The sequence below is a fragment of the Balaenoptera musculus genome, chromosome 5 (assembly GCF_009873245.2).
Source record: "Balaenoptera musculus isolate JJ_BM4_2016_0621 chromosome 5, mBalMus1.pri.v3, whole genome shotgun sequence".
NCBI lineage: Eukaryota > Metazoa > Chordata > Mammalia > Artiodactyla > Balaenopteridae > Balaenoptera > Balaenoptera musculus.
Window position 1 is genome coordinate 27,407,001 of NC_045789.1, and position 25,412 is coordinate 27,432,412.

Genomic DNA, 25,412 nt, shown 5'->3' on the forward strand with positions numbered 1-25,412 from the left:
AACGACCAATATAATCCTTGCATAAGGTAATAGCTCAATTAAAATAATTTCTTTCATTTTTTAATGATTGTATCATTCCTAACTGGTCGCTAATGGGAATTTACTGCATTTAGCATGCTTTGCAATCAGTAAAATTGCTATACTACGATAACAGTGACTCAAAGCGAAGAATTTTTTTCTGAGAGACAACTACTGTATACTTTTTCTGCTTATAGTCTGTACAGTTCAATTTGCAAATGCCCCTGCTCTGCAGTTTCCTGTGTTTGAGGAGTAAGCACTTGCGAGCCAAATGAGTCTGTACAATTTTTGAGTTGAGGTGACTGCAGATGAGATTTATCAGAGTGAGGCCGTTAGGACCTGGATATCTTGAAAGGCTACCACGTGCTGAAGGACAGCTTTCCATTACAAGCGTGAATTCGAGAACAGGGCTTCAGGGGGATTAAGGAATGTTATACAACTTCTGGAGAAGTGGTAAGGAGATGTAGAAATAAGCCAGGCTTGTTTGTTGAAGCTGAGGACAGCAAGAAAACTTTTAAGTGTCTCCAGTCTACCTTAACTAAACAGGTAATCGTCTCGTGAAACAAAACAGAACTGACACTTGTTCTTCTATAAGGGAAGCTCTGTGACTAAGAAAAATTGACCAGGTGCCCTGTCAGCAGCCTGAATTTGTCAGGATGGAAGGACTTGTGTATGCAGAGCAGAACCAGAAAGAGTTCTTGTCTTGAAGAATTTTCTAACACAACGAACATATATTAAATAGCATACTTGGTGCCACTAAACGCGTAAACAACAGCCCTGCCCTTAGAGACGCATCTAAGTGCGACATCCCTGAATTCCTTGCTTCATTGTCATCAAGGGGATGCTGCTTTTGGTTGAGATGTCACCGCTCACGTTGAACTTCCAAGTGGTAGGTGGTAAGCTCTTCTTTTTGATTCTTAAGATTCCTGCTCAACACTGTTGAGAGACCACATCACAACACTGTTGAGAGACCACATCACAACACTGTTGAGAGACCACATCACAACACTGTTGAGAGACCACATCACAACACTGTTGAGAGACCACATCACGGCAGCTCTTGCTGGCATGTCCCTCAGGTCACACCTGAGAGCCTGGTAGAGCGGCTGTTGGTGCCTGTGTTTGAAAGGCACCGGTACCTGCTTGACTTCATTATGAAAAACAGCTTTCAAGAGCTGGTCCTCTCTTCCACCTTCACCCCCTAGTTTCTCCAGATTTGGAAAATTAACCTCTGAAAACAATTTTTTTTTTTTTTTTTTTCTTAATTAATTAATTAATTTATTTTTGGCTGTGTTGGGTCTTCGTTTCTGTGCGAGGGCTTTCTCTAGTTGCGGTGAGCGGGGACCACTCTTCATCGCGGTGCGCGGGCCTCTCACTGTCGCAGCCTCTCTTGTTGCGGAGCACAGGCTCCAGACGCACAGGCTCAGTAGTTGTGGCTCACGGGCCTAGTTGCTCCGTGGCATGTGGGATCCTCCCAGACCAGGGCTCGAACCCGTGTCCCCTGCATTGGCAGGCAGATTCTCAACCACTGCGCCACCAGGGAAGCCCTGAAAACAATTTTTTAATGAAAAAGAGGCAAACTAGCTATTCGGTGTCATCAAACTGACATTTAGAAAGTTGGGAAATGTTTGGAAGTAACCAAAACAAGGCTTTACAGTAAGAGGCTCAGGAAAGTGAAGTCTGCCTTCTAGATGTTTGTGACAACAGGACTTTGCTGTAAGACCAGCAGATTTCTGTGATCGTCAGTGGATCTTTTTTTTTTTTTTTTTTGTAAAAAGTATTATTTAAAAAACGTTTTAAAATTTTTTCTTTATTCTTTTTCAAATTCCTTTCCCATTTAGGTTATTACAGAATATTGAGCACAGTTCCCTGTGCAGTACAGTAGGTCCTTGTTGGTTATCATTTTAAACACTGCAGTATGTACGTGTCAATCCCAGACTCCCAATCTGTCCCTACCCGCCAGTGGATCTTCGTATCGCTTTCTTGTGTAGGGACTTGGTTTAAATATATTTTCTTTTTCTGAGGACTGAATCAGAGTATAGAGTTCCTGTTAGCCCAGCTTCTCAGCAAAGAAGTAGGTAGTTTAAAAAGCGCTTTCAAGTCTGTAAAAGAAATGGAGAGAGGTTTTATTCATCCTCACTTTCTTCTTGTTCTAGGTGTTTTTTTTTTTCCCCCTTTATTTTGGTTAGTGGTGAGCTTTATTTAGCTACCTTTGACCCGTTTGAAATTGAGAAATGTTGAGTGAAGGTCCAGGGCTAACTGCTAGTTTAAAACAGGAAAAGGAAATGCAGAGGGACTTCACCTGTTTTCTCCTTCAAGACAAGTCTCTCAAAGCCAAATGAGTTCCTAATTGGAGTAACCAGGGAAAAGAAACATTTGAACAGGTTATTTGTTGAAAGGACATCACAGAATCACAGACCATCCTTGCTTTGGGATATTTTCTGAGACTGAAATAGCTGGAGAAAACCCATCTCCGTTTTTATTTTCATTGTGATGGCATTATACTTGTGTAGCAAATTTTAACTTTTTTCCCCATTTGCCTTAAGAGTAGATAAAGGTGTATCATTTTCCTTAAGGAGCTGTATGATCAGTAATTGATGATGCTTTATTAGGAACTGTTTGGAGTTGGTTCCACTCTGGTTGTGTCCTGTATGTCCAGAGTACTGTCTCTGCCTGTCCTCATTACTGGTTTCCCTGGGTACCGTTCACAGGGTTGGTTCTCCAGCTGGAAGCCTTCCTATTCAGCCAGTATGCGGGGTGTCTGCGGTTCTACTTTTAAGTAATAAGTATTTTAGCTTTATCAAAACTTTGGTAGTTCCCAGTTCTTCAGGACTTTGGATTAATTCTGTAGCCTAATTTTATTTAGGCCTAATGAATATGGTTATGGTTTTCACCCCCCCACCCTGCCTTTTTTGTGAATTCTCCATCATACTCTTACCAGCAAAGCTCATTGCAATTCTTGGCTTAATGATGGGTTGCTCTCTATGTTTTAAAATATGTGCTGGCATTGAGTCTCTGGAATATTTTTCTTTGCAGCCTTCATCTTTTTTTTTTTTTTTTTTTTTTTAAGATTTATTGATTGATTGATTGCTATGTTGGGTCTTAGTTTCTGTGCGAGGGCTTTCTCTAGTTGCGGCAAGCGGGGGCCACTCTTCATCACGGTGCACCGGCCTCTCACTATCGTGGCCTCTCTTGTTGCGGAGCACAGGCTCCAGACGCGCAGGCTCAGTAGTTGTGGCTCACGGGCCTAGTTGCTCCGCGGCATGTGGGATCTTCCCAGACCAGGGCTCGAACCCGTGTCCCCTGCATTAGCAGGCAGATTCTCAACCACTGCGCCACCAGGGAAGCCCCAGCCTTCATCTTTTTAAGCGATTTTAACCTTAATCTATAGTGTGTGTCTGTGATTCTGTGGTTCCTATGAGCATCAGGAATGTTTGAGTGTCTTTTTTTATCCTCCTTGGGAATCATGATCTGTTTTGATGATTCTGCTTTTGGTTAGGAGTATACATATGGTTGATGTGGGTACCTGAATGAAATGAAGTACGTTAAAAAAAAAATAGTCCATTTTGGAGTAATGAAAAGTTACATTACAGATCCCCTGGTATGTTAACTTTCTGACTCTTTCTGATGTTTTAATTTAGCTAAGCATCTCGGGGGAGGCAAGATTTCTCATCAGGCCTTGAATCCTATCTGAAATCGGATGTTAGGCTAGATGACACATACCTTTCCACAGAACTAATTAATATTGCCGCCAGTCACCTTATACAACACACCTCTGATGTACTTGACATCTCCATGGCATTCTGGTGAGGTATTTGGTGAAATAATTTAGATACAACTACCGAAGTACAGAAATCATATAGTTTGCCTGTGGTTTCTCTAAGGCCGCACAGTAGCTCTTCTTTAGGAGCTAGAGTCTTACTTTTTCTGTTTCTTCACAAGAGGATCTATTTAAGAAGAGCTAGTGGTATAAGTCAGGAAATATGCATACAGTTTATTTAGTTACTTGGAAATACTTGTTTCCCCCGCAAAATGGATCAGGCATTTTTTTTACAGAAAGATAATTTTTGTAAAGTTTTCGTTTTTCTTAAGTAACATATCCAAGGGTTAAACAGTTCCAAAACAAAGTTAATCAATACCCGTGCGTTTAGTTCCTTGATTCTTTTGATCTTTATGCCTTGATGTTTTACCATTAGAGTTAAGACAGTAATGAACCAAAGAACAAGAAGTCGGGGGTTGGGGAGAGTTGCTTGCTTCATTGACAGTAGACCATTTATCTACTTTTTTTAAGGTACTAGCAGGGAGTCTTTGATATTTTTTCCCCCAGTCACTTTTCTGGAGCCTGTATTTCATGCTGATTTTATTGAATCATTTCATTATTCCCTCAGTATTTAAAGGAATCAGTCGCTTTGTCTAGTTCACCGAATTGCGTGCCAGTGCAGGAACTGTAACAGCACTGGTCTGAGGCTGTAGAGGGCGACTGGCCATTGTCCGTCTCCTCCCCTCCTCCTCCTTCTGTTAAAGGTACTTAGTTTGTAGCACTTGGCGTCCCCGCCCCGCCCCCCACACCCCCCGCCCCCCCCCCGCCCCCGCCTTTTTCTTGTGCTTCAGATACAAATTAGAATAATTTCCTTTTAAAACTTTCAGTGGGAGTCTGGGATCTGAGGTGGTGTTGCATGGCAGAGAGTGTATTTTGTTGATATTCACACAGTTGGATAATTACATGTTTCTTTGCTAGATGAAGGTGAAGAAAGTGCCCGTTGTTGTGCAATTGGCTAATGAGGTTTCCTTTCAGTATAGAGCCAGTCTCACAGCAGTTAAAGGTATTTTACTACTTCTTCCTTTTTTCCTTGTAACATTAAGGAATACCACATAAGTTGCAGAATTCAGTAGCCATGTCCAAAGGAGCATTATAAGAGTATTTTTCTCCTTTGGTTCTGGCATTGCTAATAGAAATCCTTCCCTTGGGCGAGACTCCATAGGGAAAGGGCCTGACTTTAGAACCCTGTTTTAAACTGCATTTTTATTACTTCCAAAATCGGGTCACACTGTAAGTGCAACCTGATTTATAAGTAGACTTTGTATGTGGCTTGAGTTAATGAATTGAGGTTTTGTTTTGTTTTTTGTGTGTAATTTGCAAATATTTGTGTATAGAGGCTTTTAAAAAATTTGAAAGTAGCAGTTTATTATTAAAGAATGTTTGAAAAGTTTTAACAAGTAGGGGGGAGAGAGAGAGATTATTACCCTTCCAGACCCAGCCACCGTTACATGCTTTGGTATATTTACGTAGTTGTTCATGCTATGTATACCATTATTTTGGTATATTTACATAGTTGTCCATGCTATGTATACCATTTTACATTCTGCTTAAGGTTTTTTCCCAGTTATTTTTATGAACATAATTTTTTAAGGGTTACATAATATTCTATCGAGTGGATTATACTACATCTTACTTAACTATTTTCCAACTTTTAGATATTTCTTTTTTTCCTTATAATAAAGAATGCTCTAATGAAAATCATTGTGCAAAAACTTTTTTACCTTTCCAGTGCAGAGTGTTTCCTTAGAGTAAATTTCTAGAAGTGAAGTTGCCAGAACAGAGATCTGCCTATTTTTTAAGGCTTCTAGAGGGTTCTTTACCAGATGAATGCTTTTGCTTCTTTGTCAGTGTGAAATGTTTGTATTTGGAGAAGAGGGAAGGAAATCTCTGTTTGCTGACTCATGTTTTTATTTTGCACTTTAAACTGATAACGCCACTTAGCTTTTGACATAAACTAAAGCAGGAAGTACCAAAAGGGGCAGAAAAAGAATGCGTTGCCTTGCCAAGGCCATAGTGTCATGGACACATCTGAGTTCCTGATGGGAGGTAGGTTACTTGTTTGACTTGAATATAAAAAAATGCTTAACTCAAGTAGGCAAAAATCAGTCATCAGCCTGTATTTTGTTTCATATGCACATTTATATGCAAGAGTTTGTGATCTTGTCACTTTAATGGTTTTAGTGGCATCAAACCCCCCAACTGGCCCTGTGGTGTTTGGAGACCCTAGGGGGTTTTTTTCATTTTTCGTTCCCTGTGTGCCTTTTGTATTGAGGATATCACCTTAGCTATCTTTCTAAAACATAAATCTAATCACACTGATACCCTGATTTAAAGTCTTCCATTTGTCCACAGGATAAGATGTATGACAGGCCCTTCACAGTCTTGCCCTGCCTTTATCAGCCTTGTATCGTCTACAACAACCTTGAACCCTAGCATTTCTCTGATGTCGGTTAGAACGAGCAATTTAGGAAAGTGGTTTAAAAGTTGAGGCTCTAGAGCCAGACAACATGGGTTCACTCTGGCCCCGCCACTTACAACTGTGCGCATAAAACCTCGGACAAGTTATTTAATTTTTGTATTGTATAATTCACTTTCCTTACCTGTAAAATGAGGAAAATAAGAGTGTTCACTAAAGAGGGTTTGTCACAAAGATTAAACTAGTTAGTAGATATAAAGTGCTTGGAACAGTGTCTATCAAGTAACGATCACTCAGAATATTAGCTCTGCTGTTTTGCAAAATTCTACTCATCCTTTAATGCTTGTCTGATAGTTCTTCTTTGGGAAAACTTCCTGAAATCCCTGGAATTAACTTTTCTCTCCTTTTCTGCTTTTATACGTTATCGTTTATACCTGTCATAGAGCTTTTGCACACAGTGTTACTGTTGGTTCATGGTGGGCAAATGCATGGTACATGGGCCGCCTCTTCTGTTCCTACACTCAGGGTTCACCTTGCTACAGTCCTGGCATTCCTTCCTGCTGAGGTCTGCACTTGACCCAAGACTCCGCAGTACAGTCCCTTAGCTTGGCATGCAGGGGAACCAATTTGCTTCAAGAGCGTTCACTGTTTACACACTGGCTCTTCAGGGTGGAGGCATCTTTGCTTCCATCCTCTGTGGATAGCATAGGTACTTAGCGGGCACTCAGTGCAGCTTTGCTGAATGAATGTCACTTTGAGCAGTTAAAGCAAAGGTCTGCAATGGTGGTCCTTCATCTCGCCAACCCCCCACATACTTACCTTCTATAACAAACCCAGCAGTGCTAGAGTTTGAAACAGCCCCAGGTGATTTTGATATAAACTCACCCCTTCTATTTGAAAACCATGGACCAAAATATAAAAAAGCAGTTTTTGGAGTCGAAGAAAAGGACATACAGAATAAGAAGAAATGTATTCTTTTTATAAATTGTTGCTAGAGGACAAGGAAAAGAAGTTGTCTTTCTTGTTCTTTGGCACAATTAACCTTTAGTGAAAGTAAATGATCATTTCAGGAGGTACACTCTGACCAAGTGTGACTTTTGATGGTAGCATAGTTTTGTTTTCTCTTTTTCTGTTCAATGAAAACGCCAGCTTCAAAGCACTGGTAAAACTCTTTACTTTACAAAAGGGAACAACTGACCCACTACAGCCTGTTGAATAAGTAAAGCTCCACACTTGGCCTTCTGATTCCTTCAGGGAGCTAAATCATTCATCAAACATTTATTGAGACTCTGATATGTGCCAGCTACAGGGCTAGGTTCCAAAGCTAGGAAGACAGTAAGATAGAATTCCTGAGTCATTTTCCTCTAGTGAGGAAGTAGCTATAGACATGCACAGCTGTATGTCTATACCACAAAGTAGCTATAGACATGCACAGTTTGCTATGATAGCTGTTCATAATTATTATCCCTTTGAGTTCTGAGGATCAGTAATGATTTCCCCCTTTTATTCCTTTTATTGGTAATTTGTGCCTTCTCTTTTACTGATTAGTTTTTTTTAGAGGAATATCTGATTTTATTCGTATTTTCAAAGAGCCAACTTTGATTTTATAGGTTTTCTCTATTTTGTATATATATATTTAATTTTTGCTCTCATTTCCTTTTACTGTCTTTAGGTTTAATTTGCTGTTCCTTTTTTTTTTTTCTTTTGATAGATACATAGAAATTTAGTTTTCAGCTTTTTTTCTTTTCTTATATACGCATTTAAGACAACACATTTCCCGCTAAGCATGGATTGAGCCACATCCTACAAGTTTTGATGTGTCTTATTTTTATAATCATTCAGTTTAAAATATTTTCTAATTTCTCCTGTAGTTTCTTTTTTGATCCATGCATTATTTAAAAGTGTAACTATTTTCAATAACAATACTTTTGGCATTTATTCTTAGTTATACTATGATCAAAGGACACATTCTGTATGGTTTTATTCCTTTGATATGTGTCGGGATTTGCTTAATGGCTCATTATATGGTCAATTTGGATAAGTATTCCATGTGTTTTTGAAAGTATTACATATGTTTCAGTTGTTGGGTGCACACACAAATTGAGTCAAGTTTTTAAACATGTTGTTAATCTTCTATATCTGTTGATTTCTGTTTGCTTGTTTAGTCATTTACTGTGTTAATCTCCCACTAAGATTGTTAGTTATTTTAATTCCGTCAGTTTCTGCTTTATGTGTTTTAAAACTGTGATTACTTGGATAAAAAGTTGGGATTATGATGTATTTGTGGTGGATCAACTCTTAACATTATGAAATGTCCCTCTTTTATCCCTGGTGATGCTTCTTACTTTACAGCCTCTTTTGCCTGATATGATAGCTGTGTGAGCTTTTTTGGTTAGAATATGCATAGTATATTTCTTTCCATATTTTTTTTTTCTTTCAGCCGTTCTCTGTCTTTATATTCGACGATGTGTGTCTCTTGTAAGTACAGTATAGTTAAGTGGTGTCCCCACCCCTACCCCCGTCTTTTGCTTGACAGATTTAGTCTCTTGATATTTAAGTAATTCTTGAGACTTTGAGGATTAGATCTGAATCTTACTGTTTTCTATTTGTCCCATCTATTATGTGCTCTTTTTTCCTTTTAAGTTTTTTTGGATTAAGCATATTTTAAAAAATAATTCCATATTTTTAACTCCTCTGTTACCTTTTTATGGTTTTTAAATTCTTTCAGTTGTTGCTTTATCATGACATGAACTCATAACATATCAACAATACTTTAGTGCTTTACCACAACCTGGGTAATACAAGGACCTTAGAAATCTGACTTCATTTACCCCTTCTGCCTTTTTTTGTTATGCATTTTAATTCTGTATTTTAAACACCACAAGACATTCCTATAATTGTTCTGTAAAGTCAGTACCCGTTTGGAGCTCTTCATTCATTCCTGCAGCTCCTTGCTTTTCCCTTGTGCCTGAAAATTCCTGCTGGAAGCCAGTTCTCTCAAATTTTGTTTGTTGGAGAGCATATTTATTTCACAGTCATTTTGAATGATTTTTCTCTACTAAGTATAGAATTCTGAGTTTCCAGCTATTTATTTGTAAGCTAAAGATGTCATTTCACTGTCATCTGGTTTCCATTGTTTCTGTTGAAATGTCAGCTGTCAGCCTTATTGTACTCATTTTGAAAGTATTGTGTCTTTTTAAAGATTTTTGTGGTAGGTTTTCAGCAATTATACTGTGATATGACACATTAAAACTTGTGGATAGCTTTCTATTTCTCCTTCTTTGGATTTGTAGGCCTTCATGAATCTCTGGCTAGACATCTGTTGTCACTTTTGGAAAATCTTTGGCCAGTATCTACAAATATTTCCTCTCTCACAGTTTTTCTCTCCTCTTTTCCCATCATCTTGTTCCAGTCTAGTATTAAGATGATTCTAGGCTGTGTTTCAGTGTTTGTAAACACTGGTCCATTTCAGTTTTGCCCTTGCACACTAGGGCATACCGCTTCAGGGGTCTCAACTGAAAGCCTGGTATGTTTACCAGGCCCTCAACTCCATTTTTCTTTTTTCTTTTCTTTTTTTTTTTTTTTTTTTGGTCTCCTCAGCACTATGAGACTACTGAAATCTCTGTTGGTTCTTTAGCCTCTTTCTGCTTGGCTACTCACAGCACAGGCATTGGCAAATGCCTTGAGAAGAAAAGCAATGAAGAGTGTTCAGCTTATTACTTCATTGCTTTTCACATCTCTCCAGCATCTTGGCCCCTCATGTCCTGTGTACTTTGGTTGCTCTTTGATACCTTTAAAAAGTTGGGGTTTTTTCCCCCTGATTTGTTCATTTGTATTTTATTCAGCTTTTATAGTTATTTTGGGGAGGAGGTTGGTTTGATACCTGCTACTGAATCTTAGCCAGACTTGGTACAAAGTTACCATCTTTAATCTTTTTCACTGTTTGTGTTTTTATCTGGTGAAGAGTAACTAGAAAGTTTAAATGAGACAACTTGACAAAAGTATTTGGTACAGTATGTGTTCACGTGTTTCATTCCTTTCATGTCAATAAAAAGCAAATTTGAAAAAGTAGGGGGTGTATTTCCTACCTTACTTGCCTGATAGCCCATAGGCATAGGCTTGTTTACTGGTTTACTGAATAAATACCCTTAAATGTTGCTACACTTATATAGTGTAAATATAACTACCCTTTTTATAGCATAAGACATACTTGAGGAACAAACCAAAAATAGATGTCAAGACTGTTGCATTTTTATTTCTTCCTTTTGGTTTCAGTTTTTGTTGATTGAGGTGTATTTTGAAATATATATCTTAGAGCCTATAAATGAATCTAAATATAAAACATCACAATATCTGTTGAGAACTTGAACTTTTTTTGCTTTAAGGGGTGTATTGCTTCTATCTCAGAACTCATGTAAACAGTAACATACTCCTTTTTAAACCTGCATCTCAGTTTATTCATCTATAAAATGGCAATGATGGTATTACCTAGTTGAAAGAATTATTTAAAGGATTAAATACTGTGTTAGTCTGCTTGGGCTGCCATAACAAAATACCACTGACTGAGTGGCTTACACAGTAGAAATGTATTTCTCACAGTTCTGGAGGCTGGGAAGTCCAAGATGAAGGCTCCAGCCAGTTTGGTTTCTGGTGAGGGCTCTCTTCCAGGCTTGCAGACAGCTGCCTTCTCTCTACGAAGAAGGCCTTTCCTCAGTGGGTGCACATGTAGGGAGGGAGAGAGAAATCTCTCCCTTTTTCTTATAAGGCCACCAATCCAATTAGATCAGGGCCCCATCCTCATGACCTCATTTAACATTAATTATTTCCTTAGAGGCCCCATCTCCAAATACAGTCACACTGGGGTTGAGGGCTTCAACGTGAGTTTTAGGAGGGACATAATTCAGCCCATAGCATAGTGTAATACATAAAAGTGCTTAAAATAGTATCTGGCCCATGGTAATTGTTTAATAAATTGTGATTTTGTGCTAGAGATGATTTTAAACATCTTTTTCCCTTTTTTCTTTTCTAGGTGCTGACTTTGGGTTACTTTTGGAAACACTAGGAATGGTGATTTCTACTTTTCAGGACCTCAGCACGAAGAAGCTAAGGAGAATCCTATGTAAATAAAGTGAAACCTCTTCTGCTGTCCTTTCACATTTGGGGACGTCTTTCTTTCTCCATCCACAAGGAGTATACGTGGTGCCATCATGAACGTGACAAGTTTGTTTTCCTTCACAAGTCCAGCTGTGAAGAGACTTCTTGGGTGGAAACAGGGTGATGAAGAAGAAAAATGGGCAGAGAAAGCTGTTGACGCTTTGGTGAAAAAACTGAAGAAAAAGAAAGGTGCCATGGAGGAACTGGAAAAGGCCTTGAGCTGTCCGGGGCAGCCCAGTAACTGTGTCACCATTCCCCGCTCCCTGGACGGCAGGCTGCAAGTTTCCCACCGGAAGGGGCTGCCTCACGTCATTTACTGCCGTGTGTGGCGCTGGCCCGACCTTCAGAGCCACCATGAACTAAAACCACTGGAATGCTGTGAGTTTCCTTTTGGTTCCAAGCAGAAGGAGGTGTGCATCAATCCCTACCACTATAAGCGAGTAGAAAGCCCTGGTAAGTGAGTCCTTTTGTGTTGATGCGTTTAGCAGATTTGTATTGTTTCTCAAAATCGTTCCTTTCCATGTTTTTAGTTGTAATGTTCAAATATTAGGGGAAAAGGTACGTTTGTCCGCCCTTGAATATGTCATACGTTCTAACGGCGTAGTCTCTAGTTAACCTTATTTCTTAGGAGCAGGGCTGTGAAACCTGTTATCCCGGTACTAATACCTCTAACTTGTAATAAATTGTTTTCTTTCTAAATTTATTCTTTATGTTTCCCTTTGGCTCTGTGCATTTCTCTAGACAAATTTAGCTATGATTTTATTGTGAGGGAAGAAAATCAGGAGAGGAAAGAAGCATGGCGTTGCAGTCTACCTACTTGAGGGCAGTTGCCAGTGACTTGAATCACTTTATCCTTAAAAATAGCAATTTTTATCACCTCCAGTGGAATTTCGCTATGGCGTATTCCCTGTAGAGGATATGAAGGAATTATGTTCTGCTGTGGAATCATTTGATACTGTTACTTTATAAGATATTCTTAGTTTTTACATATATGACCTTGGCCGGTGGGCAGGGGGAGAAGCACAGTAAAGGATATACTTTAAAATTTACTTGGTTTTACCCTCAAATTAGAGTCCACATTCTAGACAGTTGCATCAGTTGGAAAGTGATTAGGCAATCTCAAGACCTTAAATATCTCATTTGGAACCAGATTGGAACCAGTTTTGTTGATGGATTAGTTATTAATAGCTGGTGGTTACCAAGGGTTCCCAAATGAGGCTGTGTGTTAGAGTCACGTGGCTCTCCCCCCCCCCCCCCCCCCCGGAAATTCTGATTCTGGCATAGCCTGGTAATCCGTGTTTTTAACAAGTACTCCAGGTGGGGCTGATGGGGACTATTGGATTGGTGTTTGGGAACTACTAAGCTAGATCCTGTAATAACATGGCTCTCAAATAAAAGGCATTCTGGTTTCTTATGGAATATTTAAGAAGAGTTTAAGGACTAGGGAATAATACAATAAACATCTTTGTATCCACCACCCAGTTGCCTTCAGTAACTACTGTTCTGAATTTGATGGTTAAATTTGAAGTTCATCATTCCCATGCATGCTTTTATACAGCAATTCTGTATGTGTTTGAATCCTTGACAGTATGTACTGTCAATTTTGTATATTTAAAGGTATTATATAATGATATTGGAGTATCCTTCTACAAGTTGCTATATTCATTCAACATCATTGATTTGTGATTTCTATATTACACACTTTAGGATTACCTTGTCAGGCCTGTGAAAAATCCTCTGGAGATTTTATTGGAATTTCATTGATTTCATTTGGGGAAGGATTGACATAGTTCTCCTCCTGAGTGCAGTATTTTTCTAAATTTATTTAGGTCTCTTAAGTTTCTTCCATAAAGTTCTTGCACATCTTTTCTTAGATTTATTTCTAGGTAACTGGGTTTTATTGTATCCTTTTAACTTTTTTTTTTTTTTACTATTTTTTATTTTATTTATTTATTTTTTTTGGCTGTCTTGGGTCTTCATTTCTGTGCGAGGGCTTTCTCTAGTTGTGGCAAGTGGGGGCCACTCTTCATCGCGGTGCGCGGGCCTCTCACTATCGCGGCCTCTCTTGTTGCGGAGCACAGGCTCCAGACGCGCAGGCTCAGTAGTTGTGGCTCACGGGCCTAGTTGCTCCGCGGCATGTGGGATCTTCCCAGACCAGGGCTCGAACCCGTGTCCCCTGCATTGGCAGGCAGATTCTCAACCACTGCGCCACCAGGGAAACCCTATTGTATCCTTTTAAAAGTTACATCTTGTTACAGTTGTTCATGGCTAGGACTATACTTGCTTTTTTCAGCCATCTTGCTGAATTCTCCTTGTTCTAATCTAGACATTCTTTACTGCTTGTCACACCCACTGTGACGTAAATTTTAACATGTAATATGTACAAACAGGATTGCTTAGGTACATGGTTTTTAGATCCCCATAGTAACTTTAAGAGGTACACAGGGAAGATTCTAATCCCACTTCACAAATGGTAAAACTGAGGTCCCTATAAATTAAGTGACCTGTGTGTCAGACAGCCAAGGTTCAGTATTGAGAAAACACCGTGGCTACATTTTCTCCGGCCACCCCTTCCACCACTCTGCTCCGTTTCATCTTACGCTGCAGCCGTTGGGGACCAGCGCACTACAGAGAGTGTTCTTTGAAGATGCACACCATGGCCATGTAATCTTCCTGCTTCCCATTGCTCTTACGCACAGCTCTGTGTTCTGGTCTTCACCTACCTCGCCAGCTTCTTTTCCCACCTTCCATGCTTCGTGTGCTTGAGTCGTATGGGGACACTCAGTGCACTCTTCCTCTCTACCTCGTTTCTCCTCCCTCTTTGCCTAGTTCACTCTTCTTTATCCTTCAGGCCTAAGCTTAATGGAGGCCGACTTTGCTGAGAAGCCTTTGTTGATACCTCCTCCCCCTGCCCCGCCCCCCCAGGCCTGTCTGTGTTTCCCATAGCAATTTGAATTTCTTCCTGATGTTCTTCACACTTACATTTACCATTATTAGTCTTCCTTGCAGGATAGTAAATCAAGCTTCATAATGGGAAGGACCATGTTTATTATTAACATCTCTACATTTAGTAGTGAGCATGGTTAAATACATTTTTGCTGTTAAATGAAAATACTTCTTTTAATTTCTCTGTGTTGTCTTTTTGTTTGTTTAAAGATGAGCTTTCAATTTGTGTAGGTCCTCCAACCATCATCTTCCCTTTCGTGTTCATTTCATTGCCATTACTATCTGACCTAAGATGGAAAGGCTTTTTTAAAAGTTAAGGCTGAGGTGATTTTGTCGCTCTTAATAATTTACATGTAAAAGGCTTGATAGGGAGGAGGTGGAAAACCAGCTAAAATAGGGCATTCTGAGACTCCACGAGTATCATTCCATCCTCCCCTTTAGCCAAGAATCTGGTGAGCAGCCGTGCATAGACCAGTTCTCAAAAACCGTGAGGCCAATATCTGTTGAATTTGAACATATCAGGATTTTCCTTATATTTTTTATATTGTAAAGTGAAAATATGGTGGGAATAAGAGTAACTGGACTTCTTCCCGGAGACCACCGTGAAGCAGCCCCTGCACCTCATGGGGAGAAGCCCCTCTAAATCCAAGTGCAGCGGGGCCTCAGCCCCTCACAATCCCAGAGTTAAGTAGGCATTTTCCCTCTGTAATGCAGCTTGGAGCATACCTGGTTACTGTTTCCGTGAAATAGGAAAAAAGGGGTCTGGAAGTCTAAGCTGTGGACACGCAGCTCAACACTGAATTACTTTGAACTCTGTAACTATTTTACCTCACATAAAGTATTTCAAAGAGCAATTTAACAGTTTAAGCATAAGATAGTCAGGTCTCCCAAACTTGTTATTTTCTGCTAAGGCCCCTTCGGGGATCTCTAGAGAAAAATTCAGCCGCAATTGGGAGTCTCTAGATTTAGAGCAGTGGTTTTCCAAGTGTGTGGCCCTCAGACCAGCAGTGCCAGCATCACCTGGGAACTCGGGGGAAACGAATATTTTTAGATCCTTGCACAGACCTGCTGAATCAGACTTTGGGGATGGAGCCAGCAATCTGTTTCGACAAGCTCTCCAGGTGATTCTGATTCAGGCTAACGTGTGAGAACCACTGGTTTAAGGTATCCAGGCAGGTCAAGTCCAGCTGACTAGATGAAGTCTCTTATTGAAAAGAGACGCTAATGAGTTACAGTTTGAAATCCTTCATCATTTTGAACTTTGCATCTTGTTAGGGGTATGAAACTGACTTGCTCTTTCCAGAATTTCCCGTCCTGCTGATATTCATTAAGATTAGCATTCTGATACAATGTGATAAAGGTGTCTTTAAGGGAGTGGAGGAGTGAGGGGAGAAAGGAATGCTTTGTTGTTTGGCCCAGTGGAAGTTTTATCATTGTTCTTTGGGGTATCTTTTACTATCTCTGTTTCTTTGACCAAAAATAATTTTAATGGACTTAAGTAAACGTAGTTTTTCTTTAACCTGTGCCATTAATTTTGTTATAAATAAAAGAGTCTAAACATTGTGGTGGGGAAAACCCCGAAAGTTACAGAAACACTTTGCAACAACTTGTGTTCATCACAGGCAATGATGGGAGAGAGTGTGAGAGGGAGGAACTTTCCTTTTGGTGAAAGGTAGTAAGTACCTTACCAATTACTGAAAAATGCATCTTTGGGAAAGTAGAAAGTGGTAAGAATTTCTTTTTCTGCGAGTGTGTGGATAGTTATAGGAAAGAGGAAGTTTGTTTGTACAGTTTCTGAAGACTGTGCCCCTGCTGATGATGTAACAGGTGACTGTTTACTTGGACTTTTGGTAGCCTTTAGAGCCCAGGCTACTTATTAGTGGTTGGGTTAAATGGCGGTTTTCTTTTTCTTTACCAAAGCACATGCTGAGAGGGTAAAGTCGGTCATCTCAACGTGGTATGAGAAGGCCATTCAGTTGCTCGCTGCCGCCATTAAAATGTCTTCATGGAGACTTCCTGTCATTTGGCCTGTTTTTTTTTTTTTTAAATGTTTTTCACATGGTTCCTGAGAATTATCTTCTGTACTTTGAACTTCATCCACTTGCAAGGCCATATTGATCCTGAGCTTGAAATTCTGAGATTTCAGTTTGATCTTTAAAGTAACACCCTGCTGTTCACTTCCTGGTGCTTCTTCCATTTTCAGCAGCATGGCTCCCAGCTGTTGAAAATACACCTAAAATCCTCTTCACCTGTTGACCGAATGCAAGTTTTGCCCCTTTGGCTGCCTCGGTCACCAGGTAATTCCTGGCTTGGTAAATTTTACCTTAAGAAGAAGGCCTTAAAATCATAGAAATGGAGAATGAGTTGGTGGTTGCTGGGGGCAGGAGGGGAGTGGGTGTGGCTGTAAAAGGGCAACATGGGGGAGGGACCCTTGGGTTGATGGAAGCGTTCCGTGTCTTGGCTGTATCAGTGTCAGTGTCGTGATTGTGATGCCGTTCTATAGTTTTGCAGGATGTTACCGTTTGAGGGAACTGGGTAAGAGGGTAGGCAGGATTTCTCTGTTACTTCTTACAGCTGCCTGTGAATCTGCCATTATTTGAATTTTAAAAATGGTGATTCCCTGAAAAAAGCAGCTAGTGCAGCTCGCGACTCAGTCACATTGAGTGCTTTTCCTCGACAACCATTGTGTTTTGGCATGTAGCAGAGGTGCTCTGTGAGTACTTTATATTGTCACACAGAATATTAGACACATATACTCAAGGATCAAGATTTAATAAAATTAATATTTAAAAAATTAAAATCAAAAAATTTTAATGTGTTTCTTCATGTTGTGAATGTGTTTTTACATGAGCCAATGATGACAAAAACCTCTGTCTAATTAAAATGCCATTTTTTTTTTTAAGTCTTTGTATGAGTACATCCATTCGGAGGATGGTGATGGGTGGGGGGACGTATTGACTTTTCCTTCAAGTTTATCTGAGTGGCTGTATCGAGGAGTCTGGTGACTGAAGCTGTAAACCAGATACCAGGATACGATGGTGACGAGTGTTTTGAAGATTTAGGATTAATTAGCAACAATATCAACTATAAAAATTAAAGCATTATGACCTGTATATTACAGTCAGAATTCTCCAGAGAAACAGAACCAATAGGATCAATTGATCCATCTATCTATATACATATATACATATACACACATATATATTATATATATAGATGTTATATGTTATATATATATATTATATATCTAGATCCTATATATTTAATAGGATCCTATTAAATTTAAATTAATTTATTAATTATCCTGTTAATAAGTCTACTATTGGGACTTCCCTGGCGGTCCAGTGGTTAGGACTCGGCGCTTTCCCTGCTGAGGGCCTGGGTTCAATCCCTGGTCGGGGAACTAAGATCCCACAAGCCTCACAGCCCAGCCAAAAAAAAAAAAAAGTCTATTATATATTATAGATTTATTATGGGAGCTGGCTCATATGAGTATGGAGGCCGCGAGGTCCTATGATCTGCTGTCTGCAAGCTGTAGAACCAGGAAGTCTGATAGTGGAAGTCCCAGTCTTAGTCCAAAGGCCTGGGAACCAGGAGCACCGTATCCAAGGGCAGGAGAAGACAGGTGATCCAGCCTTTTTGTTCTGTTCAGGTGCTCAGCAATTGGGTCATGTCCACTTACAGTGGTGAGGGTGATCTTCCTTACTCAGTCTACCAATTCAAGTGCTTATCTCCTCTGGAGATACCCTCACAGACACAACCAGAAATATTGTTTTACCAGCTCTCTGAGCATCCCTCAGCCCAGTCAGGTTGACACATAAAATTAACCATCACACCCTGTGTTCATCCATCTACATCTAAATTCCTCTTCACTCAAACATCTGGGGCCCATGTACAACTCCTCAGGAACTGGGTCTGCCAGAGAAAGACGGGCATGTGAGTACAGCACAGTGTGCTAAATTGAGTGATAGAAGCGTGGACGGGAGATGCAGCCAACTCTTACAAGCCTGAGAGTGGCCACAGAAAAGCTCACTGGACTCCAGCGCATCTGGACATTGTGTTCCAGCCTGTGTGGTGGTTCAGTTATATAAGTATGTAGTATATTTCATTGTACAAAGGATTTAACTTGGTTTATAAGAAGACTTCCAGTAAAGTAGATAGTATAACTAATAAGGTAGGCCAGGGAAAACAAATTCAAAAGGAAGGTCAAGACTAAGAGGAAAATTAGCACATATGCGTCCATGACTCACTATGATACAGATGTACTGCTGTGCATCGTTACTTTAAGTCTGTGATCCTAGTCTGGATGGTTCTCTCCTACTTTTGGTGTGGGAGAGAGATGTGTATGACATTGAAAAGAAGGAAGAAGGCTTTGAAAGCTGTCAAAGGTAGTTCAGAACATTTGTGCCTGAGGGTGGGTGGTGGGTAGAGCCACCCAGGCAGTTTGCAGAGACTTCCTGCAGGAGGGATCCTTGGGGCAAGGGCAGTGTCCCCTGACTTTGCAGTTGCTTTTCCATAGTCCACTCAGGGCCCCATTCTCCCGTCCATGTGGAAGTTTTGTTTTGCAAGAGCATTTGGTTACTACTTTTGCTTCCGTCCGAGTTCAAGGGACAGCCAAGTGGACGTGGAGTTTAGATGTTGAACTTATTTCCCAAATATTATCGTTGGCATTTGGCTTGTGTTTGATAATTTCATCACTGTCATCTCAAATATTATTAGAAACAGATGAAGTAATGTAATCATGTGTGGGATTTTATACCCAGATCTCTTAGTGGATTCCATTTTCTCAAATCCAAGGCAAAATGTGAAGTTTATTATTCCGATCTTTTTTTTCCCCCGAGCAACTGTTCCTAGTGCATGATTTGGGCAACTGGTTTTGTGTTATTTATTAATTGATGAACACATGGTAAGTTTTAGCAGTTACTGTATGTTACTTTTACATAAATTGTAAAAGTACATAAATTTCATAAGTTGAAGCAGACATGGAGGCCATAATTCTGTGATTTGTTTCTGGGTAGCATTTTTCTATTGCCAGGTCTACTCCAATCTGAAATTTTAAGACCATACTCCATAGGTTATACAAAGCATCTTGCTCATACTTTTGCTTTCCTAACCATTATCCCCCACTTCATTCCTTTTCTATGTCTGCAACATTAGGTGGGCAAGAGAAGATATTTTCAGACCTTTTGGATTCACTTAAAGCTCAGCACTCTTCTCTCTACCCCTGCTAGTTCATAGGGCTGAAGGAACACTAGCCGGCTGGCAGCTGTTAAAAACAAAGCACACACACACAGAACCATGGCTGATGAAAAAGCAATTTTGAAAACCACAGAAAAACATTTGTCGTAATAAAGTAGTTCACTGATTGCAATTGTGTGGAAATAATGTTTCAAATCAAAAGGGAAAGCCTGGCTAATAACTTCCAGGACTAGCTTTGGGTGAAATAACATTGAGACCTGTGAGTACTGCTTTTTGGCTTTGTATCCCCACGTGTGGAAAATCCTCAAACTGTGATGTCTTGTCGGTCTGGGAACGTTCTGTGTGACTGTGGTGGGGAGCCACAGGTGGCTTGCCCCAGGTTGGTAGTGCCCTAGGCTCTTGACAGACACGAAAAGTGAGAGAAATGGAGGGGAAGTTGGCTTTTGTAATGATCTCAGACTGATTTTCTCGGTTTTACTTTCAGCCTCCTTGGTACTAGCTGTTCAGAGGCTCAAGGAAAAGCCTGGGCATTTCTTTCCCAAAATGTATGTCCCATCCCCTTGTCTTTTTCCACTTTGAGGTGCAGCTATTCTCTTGAAAGACCCAGCATCATGCCTAATAATCATGAATTAGCCAAATCATCAGACCTCTGCCCTGTTATTTGGAAAAAGGCGATTTGTTTGGGGAGGAGATGGGGAAACAGAGTGGATACTTATTTATTTTAAAGAGCAGAGCTGGGGGACTTGGGGCAGCTGGAGGCTACCCTGAGCACTGTGTTAAAAATCGCAGAGGGCCTGGAGAAGGGGAGGACTAAAAAAACCCGAAATTTTGTTAATTTGCTAGCTTGGCTGGGGAGTCGTTGCTCTCAGATACTGGTCTCAGGACTCGTTTGAAAGGCTGCAGACTTGCTTCCCCTGCGTTTAGTCTGGGCTGGGCTTCCACCGTGTCAGCAGCAGTTCTTCCCCGTGGGTGGGAGATGGGGAGGTAACGCCGAACTTGCCACTTACCCATTTCACTTAACCTAACTACCGGTGCCTCAGCTGGACTTCTCCATTCGCATGACCTTTAGCACCGAAGCCTGCCGTAATGCTCCATCCAGTCGGCTCTTCATAAAACTGCAGTGCAGGGTCCCCAGCCCCCGGGCCGTGAGCAGCGGTCCGAGGCCTGTTAGGAACCGGCCGCGCGGCAGGAGGTGAGCGAGCAGCGGGCGGGCGAGCGAGGCTTCATCTGCCCCGTCGCTCCCCACCGCTCTCATTGCCACCTGAATCATCCCCCCCCCCAACCCGCCCCCGTCCATGGAAGAACTGTCCTCCGCAGAACTGGCCTCTGGTGCCACGAGGGCTGGGGACAGCTGTGCTGCGAGCCACGTGGGTTGTGTAACTAGAAGTAACGGTAACCTCCCCGAGAAAAGAGGGAGAATCTGGAAACAGAGACTATGTTTAAAGAGATTTAGGTCCACAAAGGACTGTTTGGCACTTTTTCCCCCGGTTCTTTAAATGGTCGTTTTTATACTCTGGCATTTTAGCAGCCCTTACAGCGGAAGAAGAGGTTTACGTATTACTGCATCGCTACATCAGTTCTAAAACAGCTCTCCCAGATGCCACTGTTCTCAGTTCCCCCCTCTCGCATGGAAGGAGCCATTTCCTGTCTAAGCGCGAGTGTCTGGCTTACGTAGTCGTGCGTCACCTGACCACCTCCCACTTGCTCCTGTATGGGATCTTCAGTCACAATAAGGCAAAAGGAGAGCCTATGATTTTCTTTTTAATATATAAATTTATTTATTTATTTATTTTTGGCTGCGCTGGGTCTTCGTTGCTGCGCGCGGGCTTTCTCTAGTTGCGGCGAGCGGCGGCTACTCTTTGTTGCGGTGCGCGGGCTTCTCACTGCGGTGGCTTCTCTAGTTGCGGAGCATGGGCTCCAGGCGCACGGGCTTCAGTGGTTGCGGCGCAAGGGCTCAGTAGTTGTGGCTCACGGGCTTAGTTGCTCCACGGCATGTGGGATCTTCGCAGACCAGGGCTTGAACCTGCGTCCCCTGCATTGGCAGGCAGATTCTTAACCACTGCGCCACCGGGGAAGCCCCTAGCCTGTGATTTTTTTTTTTTTTTTTTTTTTGGAGTGGTATTTGGGCAGCTTTTTGTAAACTAAAAGTAAACATATATATGACAACAGAGTGGAATTCTCTTGTATGTTTTTTCCTGTATGTTTCCCTATAAATTCCTGACAGTTACATCTGACCAGCTCTGTAGCAGATTCAGCAGTATTTTTTGTGACAGTACCTTTTCTTTGAGCATCTAAAAAGTGTCTCCAGGTTATGGTGGTGTACCAGGACAGGTATTTAAGTACGATGGTCAAGTTAGGAAGCAGTTGTGGGTAAACGCTTTTGAAACATCAAACTTAACAGCTTTTAAACAGGAAAAAGAACAGCTGGTTTTAAAATGAGTTATTTTTAAAAGAGAAAACTGGTGGGAGCAGGTCACAGGGACACAGAGGTCAGCTTGAAGGGGCTGCTTCTGGCTAAATCAGACAGTTTGATCAACAAGATATTTAAGGGCAGAAATGAATTATCAGCCACTGGGGGATAAAAACAGGGATCCGTGCTGATAGCACTCATTCTACTCTTGCTCCCAGTAGAATGCTGATTGCTGACTGGTAGGTGTGGAGTGGAGTTCTTCAGGAGAATCAGGACAAATGGGGACTATTAAAGGAGATACCTCTCTGGAGCTGTAAGGTTAAAATATGGTGGGGCGGAAACTCAGGTGAGTTCAGGACTAAAATTTTGGCACTTGGTATATTTGACCTCGGGCCAGTTGCTTGTCCTGTTTGAGCTTGTGTTTGCTAACCTGTGAAATGGGGAGCGATGGTATTTACCTTCCAAGGTCGTGCTGAGGCTTAAATTAAATAATGCACATGAAAAGGCTTTATGCATTCTGGAAACATAATGTGGCTGAAACAGTGAAACAAAGAGCATAGCTTTTGTGCACATCTTCTAAAGAATAAAAACAAAATTTGTAATGTTAAGTTTTCACTAAACAGATCTGCAGACAACTGTAATACAGTTGGCCCATGAACAGCTCGGAGGTTAGAGGCACACACCCTCCGTGCAGTGGAAAGTCCACATGTAAATGTATAGTCGGCCCTCCATATCCGTGGTTCTGCACCCTTGGATTCAGTCACCTGTGGGTCGTGTAGTACTGTAGTACATATTTAGTGGGGAAAAACCCGTGTATATGGATCTGGGCAGTTCAAACCCACGTTATTCAAGGGTCAATTTTTACAGTATTAATAATAGTAACAATAGAAATTAAAATAGCTACTTTTTATGCTTACTGTTTGCCAGGCACTGTGCTTATGGATTCACGTGTATTCTCATTTCATCCTGACCGAGCTGTGAAAGGTAGAGAGTGGTACCCACCGACAGGGCCACTTAGCTGCAATTTAAGGAAGTTGTCACATGGCTTGTAAGGGGAGAGGCGGGATTCAAATTGAAGTCTAAATGCAAAGTCCACGCTGCTACCCACCACACCACTGCTTCCCAAAAGAAGTCGTTCTCCCCGACCCACCCTAATCAATTTTCTCTCTCTGACAAAGGGGAAAGGTATCCAAAATTTTCAGTGGTAGAGCATTTGATCTGAAATACACGTGTGCAACAGCTGCTTGAATTTGGGGTTGCTAATGGTAAATTGAGAGTCCACACCTGTGCTTCAGATGCTTCTGGAAGCTTTATTTGTGTTTATTTCCCATTGGTCAGTCTTCATCATTAGATAATAAGTGTCTGTTTCCTAGAATATATTTGAACTCCGAAAGAGAACTAATTACATTCAGCTGCAATTACAAATGAAGCCCAGCTGCCTGGTGTGACACCTGAGGATGGCCATTTCCATATCAATAGCGTCTGATAGATGATTAGGTGCGCTAGGCCGAGGGCTGACCAGAGCCCAGGAACTTGCTAAAACTAACCTGCGCCACATTGAGAGACACCTGCCTCCCTCCACTGGTTCCTGGTTGTATACTTACCGGCAAGTCACTTGATCTCTCTCTACCTCAGTATCCACCCTAGGTCAGAGTTGTTATGAGGATTAGATGAGTGAACATTTGGTACAGCCCTTGGCATATGTAAGCACAATGTAAACGTTAAATGAAAAGGAAATCTGGGAGAAGTACTACCCTTCCCATTTTACTAGTAAGAAGTTCAGTGCAAAGAGTAAATTCCCCGTTAATCGTCTAGTAAATAACTGAACAAGACTTCTGTCCAGAAGTCCAAAACTAAAGCCTGCCTCTAACTGTTCCTAAACTTTCGGTGTACCTTATGAAGGACTTTTTCCTCTCCTGGTATTTTTAGCGGACACCCTGAAGTTTTTCTACCTCTAACAAACTATGAAGTCTCTAATAATACAGCATCTTCCTTCTGTGGTAGTTAAGCAAATAAGTATTTGGCAAAGGAAAGGAAGCTGGGGTAAGGATGGGAAGAGGAGCTATAGGGAGGAGCCAGCATTTGAGAGCCTGCCACATGCCACCTGCCAGAGCTTGGTCACTAGCCCTGCAGGGAGACAAAGGCCTGTGCTGTCTGATTCATGCAGCTAGGACCCTGGGCTTCTTGATCCAAAGCCAGTGCTTTTTCCTTGGCACCAAGACACCTGACCAAAAGAACTGGACACTTTGTGAATTTTCTTGTCAACTTAGTTTAAGGCCATGCTGGTCTTTTCTGTATCATTCTAATTTAATCTGTATACCTGAGAATTGGGACTGATGCTGTATGGAGTTTTAGAGGTGAAAGGGATGATTTCTAGACATCTGACTTAAGGTGAGAAAATTGAAGTTCAAGCTCCACAGCTAGTTAGAGACGTAGACGGGGCAAGAGGCCTGGGGCTGTGTTGCCCACAAATATGGTAACCCCTCATCTTCCCCACCCAGGCTGCATTCAGCCAGACTCCAGGAGGCCTGATTTATTGTGTCTGGGATGAGGTACAGGAATCTGCCTTTAAACAAGTGTCTTGCTGATTCACTGAGGACTGTACTTTGAGCAAGACTGGTCTATATTAATCAGGTTATAATAAGCAATCTAAGAATAATAATACAGTTCACAAACATACATTAATTGAAAAAACACTTATTAGGGATCTATTATATGCCAGGCACTGGATGATACAGAAGAAAGAAAACTCAGTTCTGCCCCCAAGGGGCTTATGGTCTGGGTGAGGTAAAGTCAAATTAGCAATAAAATGTTACAGATGCCATGATGATCTAAGCCACAATGGGGCACAAAGAAAAGAGGAATTCATTTCTCCTGGGGGTGAGTAGAAAAACCAAGAAAGATACCATAAAGGAGATGACATTAGAACTGAGATTAGAAGGATGTCAAGTGAGCAGAGGTACAGGAGTATGAAACCAGCAGGTGGAAACTGCAGGAAGCTCCGGGTGGCTGGGTGAAGAGTGGGGTGAGAGGGCAGTTACCCCAAAAGATAGGTTGGACCCTGAATCTGCACTAGATCCTGGAGTCTTAAAGGACGTACCGTGGGCACGTAACCTCTCAGATGAGATGTATTTCAAAGGAATCACCCATGGTGTACAAAAAAAGAGAGAATCCCCAGCCTAGAATTATCTAGGAAGTTGGGTTCTCAGAAGTTGATTTCAATTCAGGCTCTTTTTAAGTCAATTTCATGTTGTTTTGCAGATACTTTTATTGAATACAGTTCATTTCTCTGTTTATGTTTAAATTTTGTTCACATATTCATCTTCTATTCATGTATTTGTACTCAAGAGTAATTGATATATTCCTAGAAAACAAATACTACAAAGTTGCTGTTGTTAGGCAAAATCATCTTAACTTTTAAAAAGATGTTCCCTCAAAAAACTAAACAG

The 25,412-nt window shown here is 41.1% G+C and overlaps 1 protein-coding gene across 11 annotated transcripts in view; it reads left to right on the forward strand.

The window, feature by feature from the left end:
- Positions 1 to 25,412, forward strand: part of SMAD1 (SMAD family member 1) — an 83,711-nt gene that overhangs the window by 19,899 nt on the left and 38,400 nt on the right. For 8 of the 11 annotated variants that reach the window (XM_036852895.1, XM_036852897.1, XM_036852899.1 and 5 more), the window contains one exon: positions 11,284 to 11,861. In XM_036852895.1, the coding sequence (XP_036708790.1) occupies positions 11,462 to 11,861 (400 nt within the window). In that variant the 5' untranslated portion in view covers positions 11,284 to 11,461. Of the gene's footprint in view, positions 1 to 3,803; positions 3,825 to 4,823; positions 4,842 to 5,793; positions 5,885 to 11,283; positions 11,862 to 25,412 lie in introns of those variants that run through there. The other 3 variants (XM_036852907.1, XM_036852903.1, XM_036852902.1) reach the window with 3 other exon arrangements.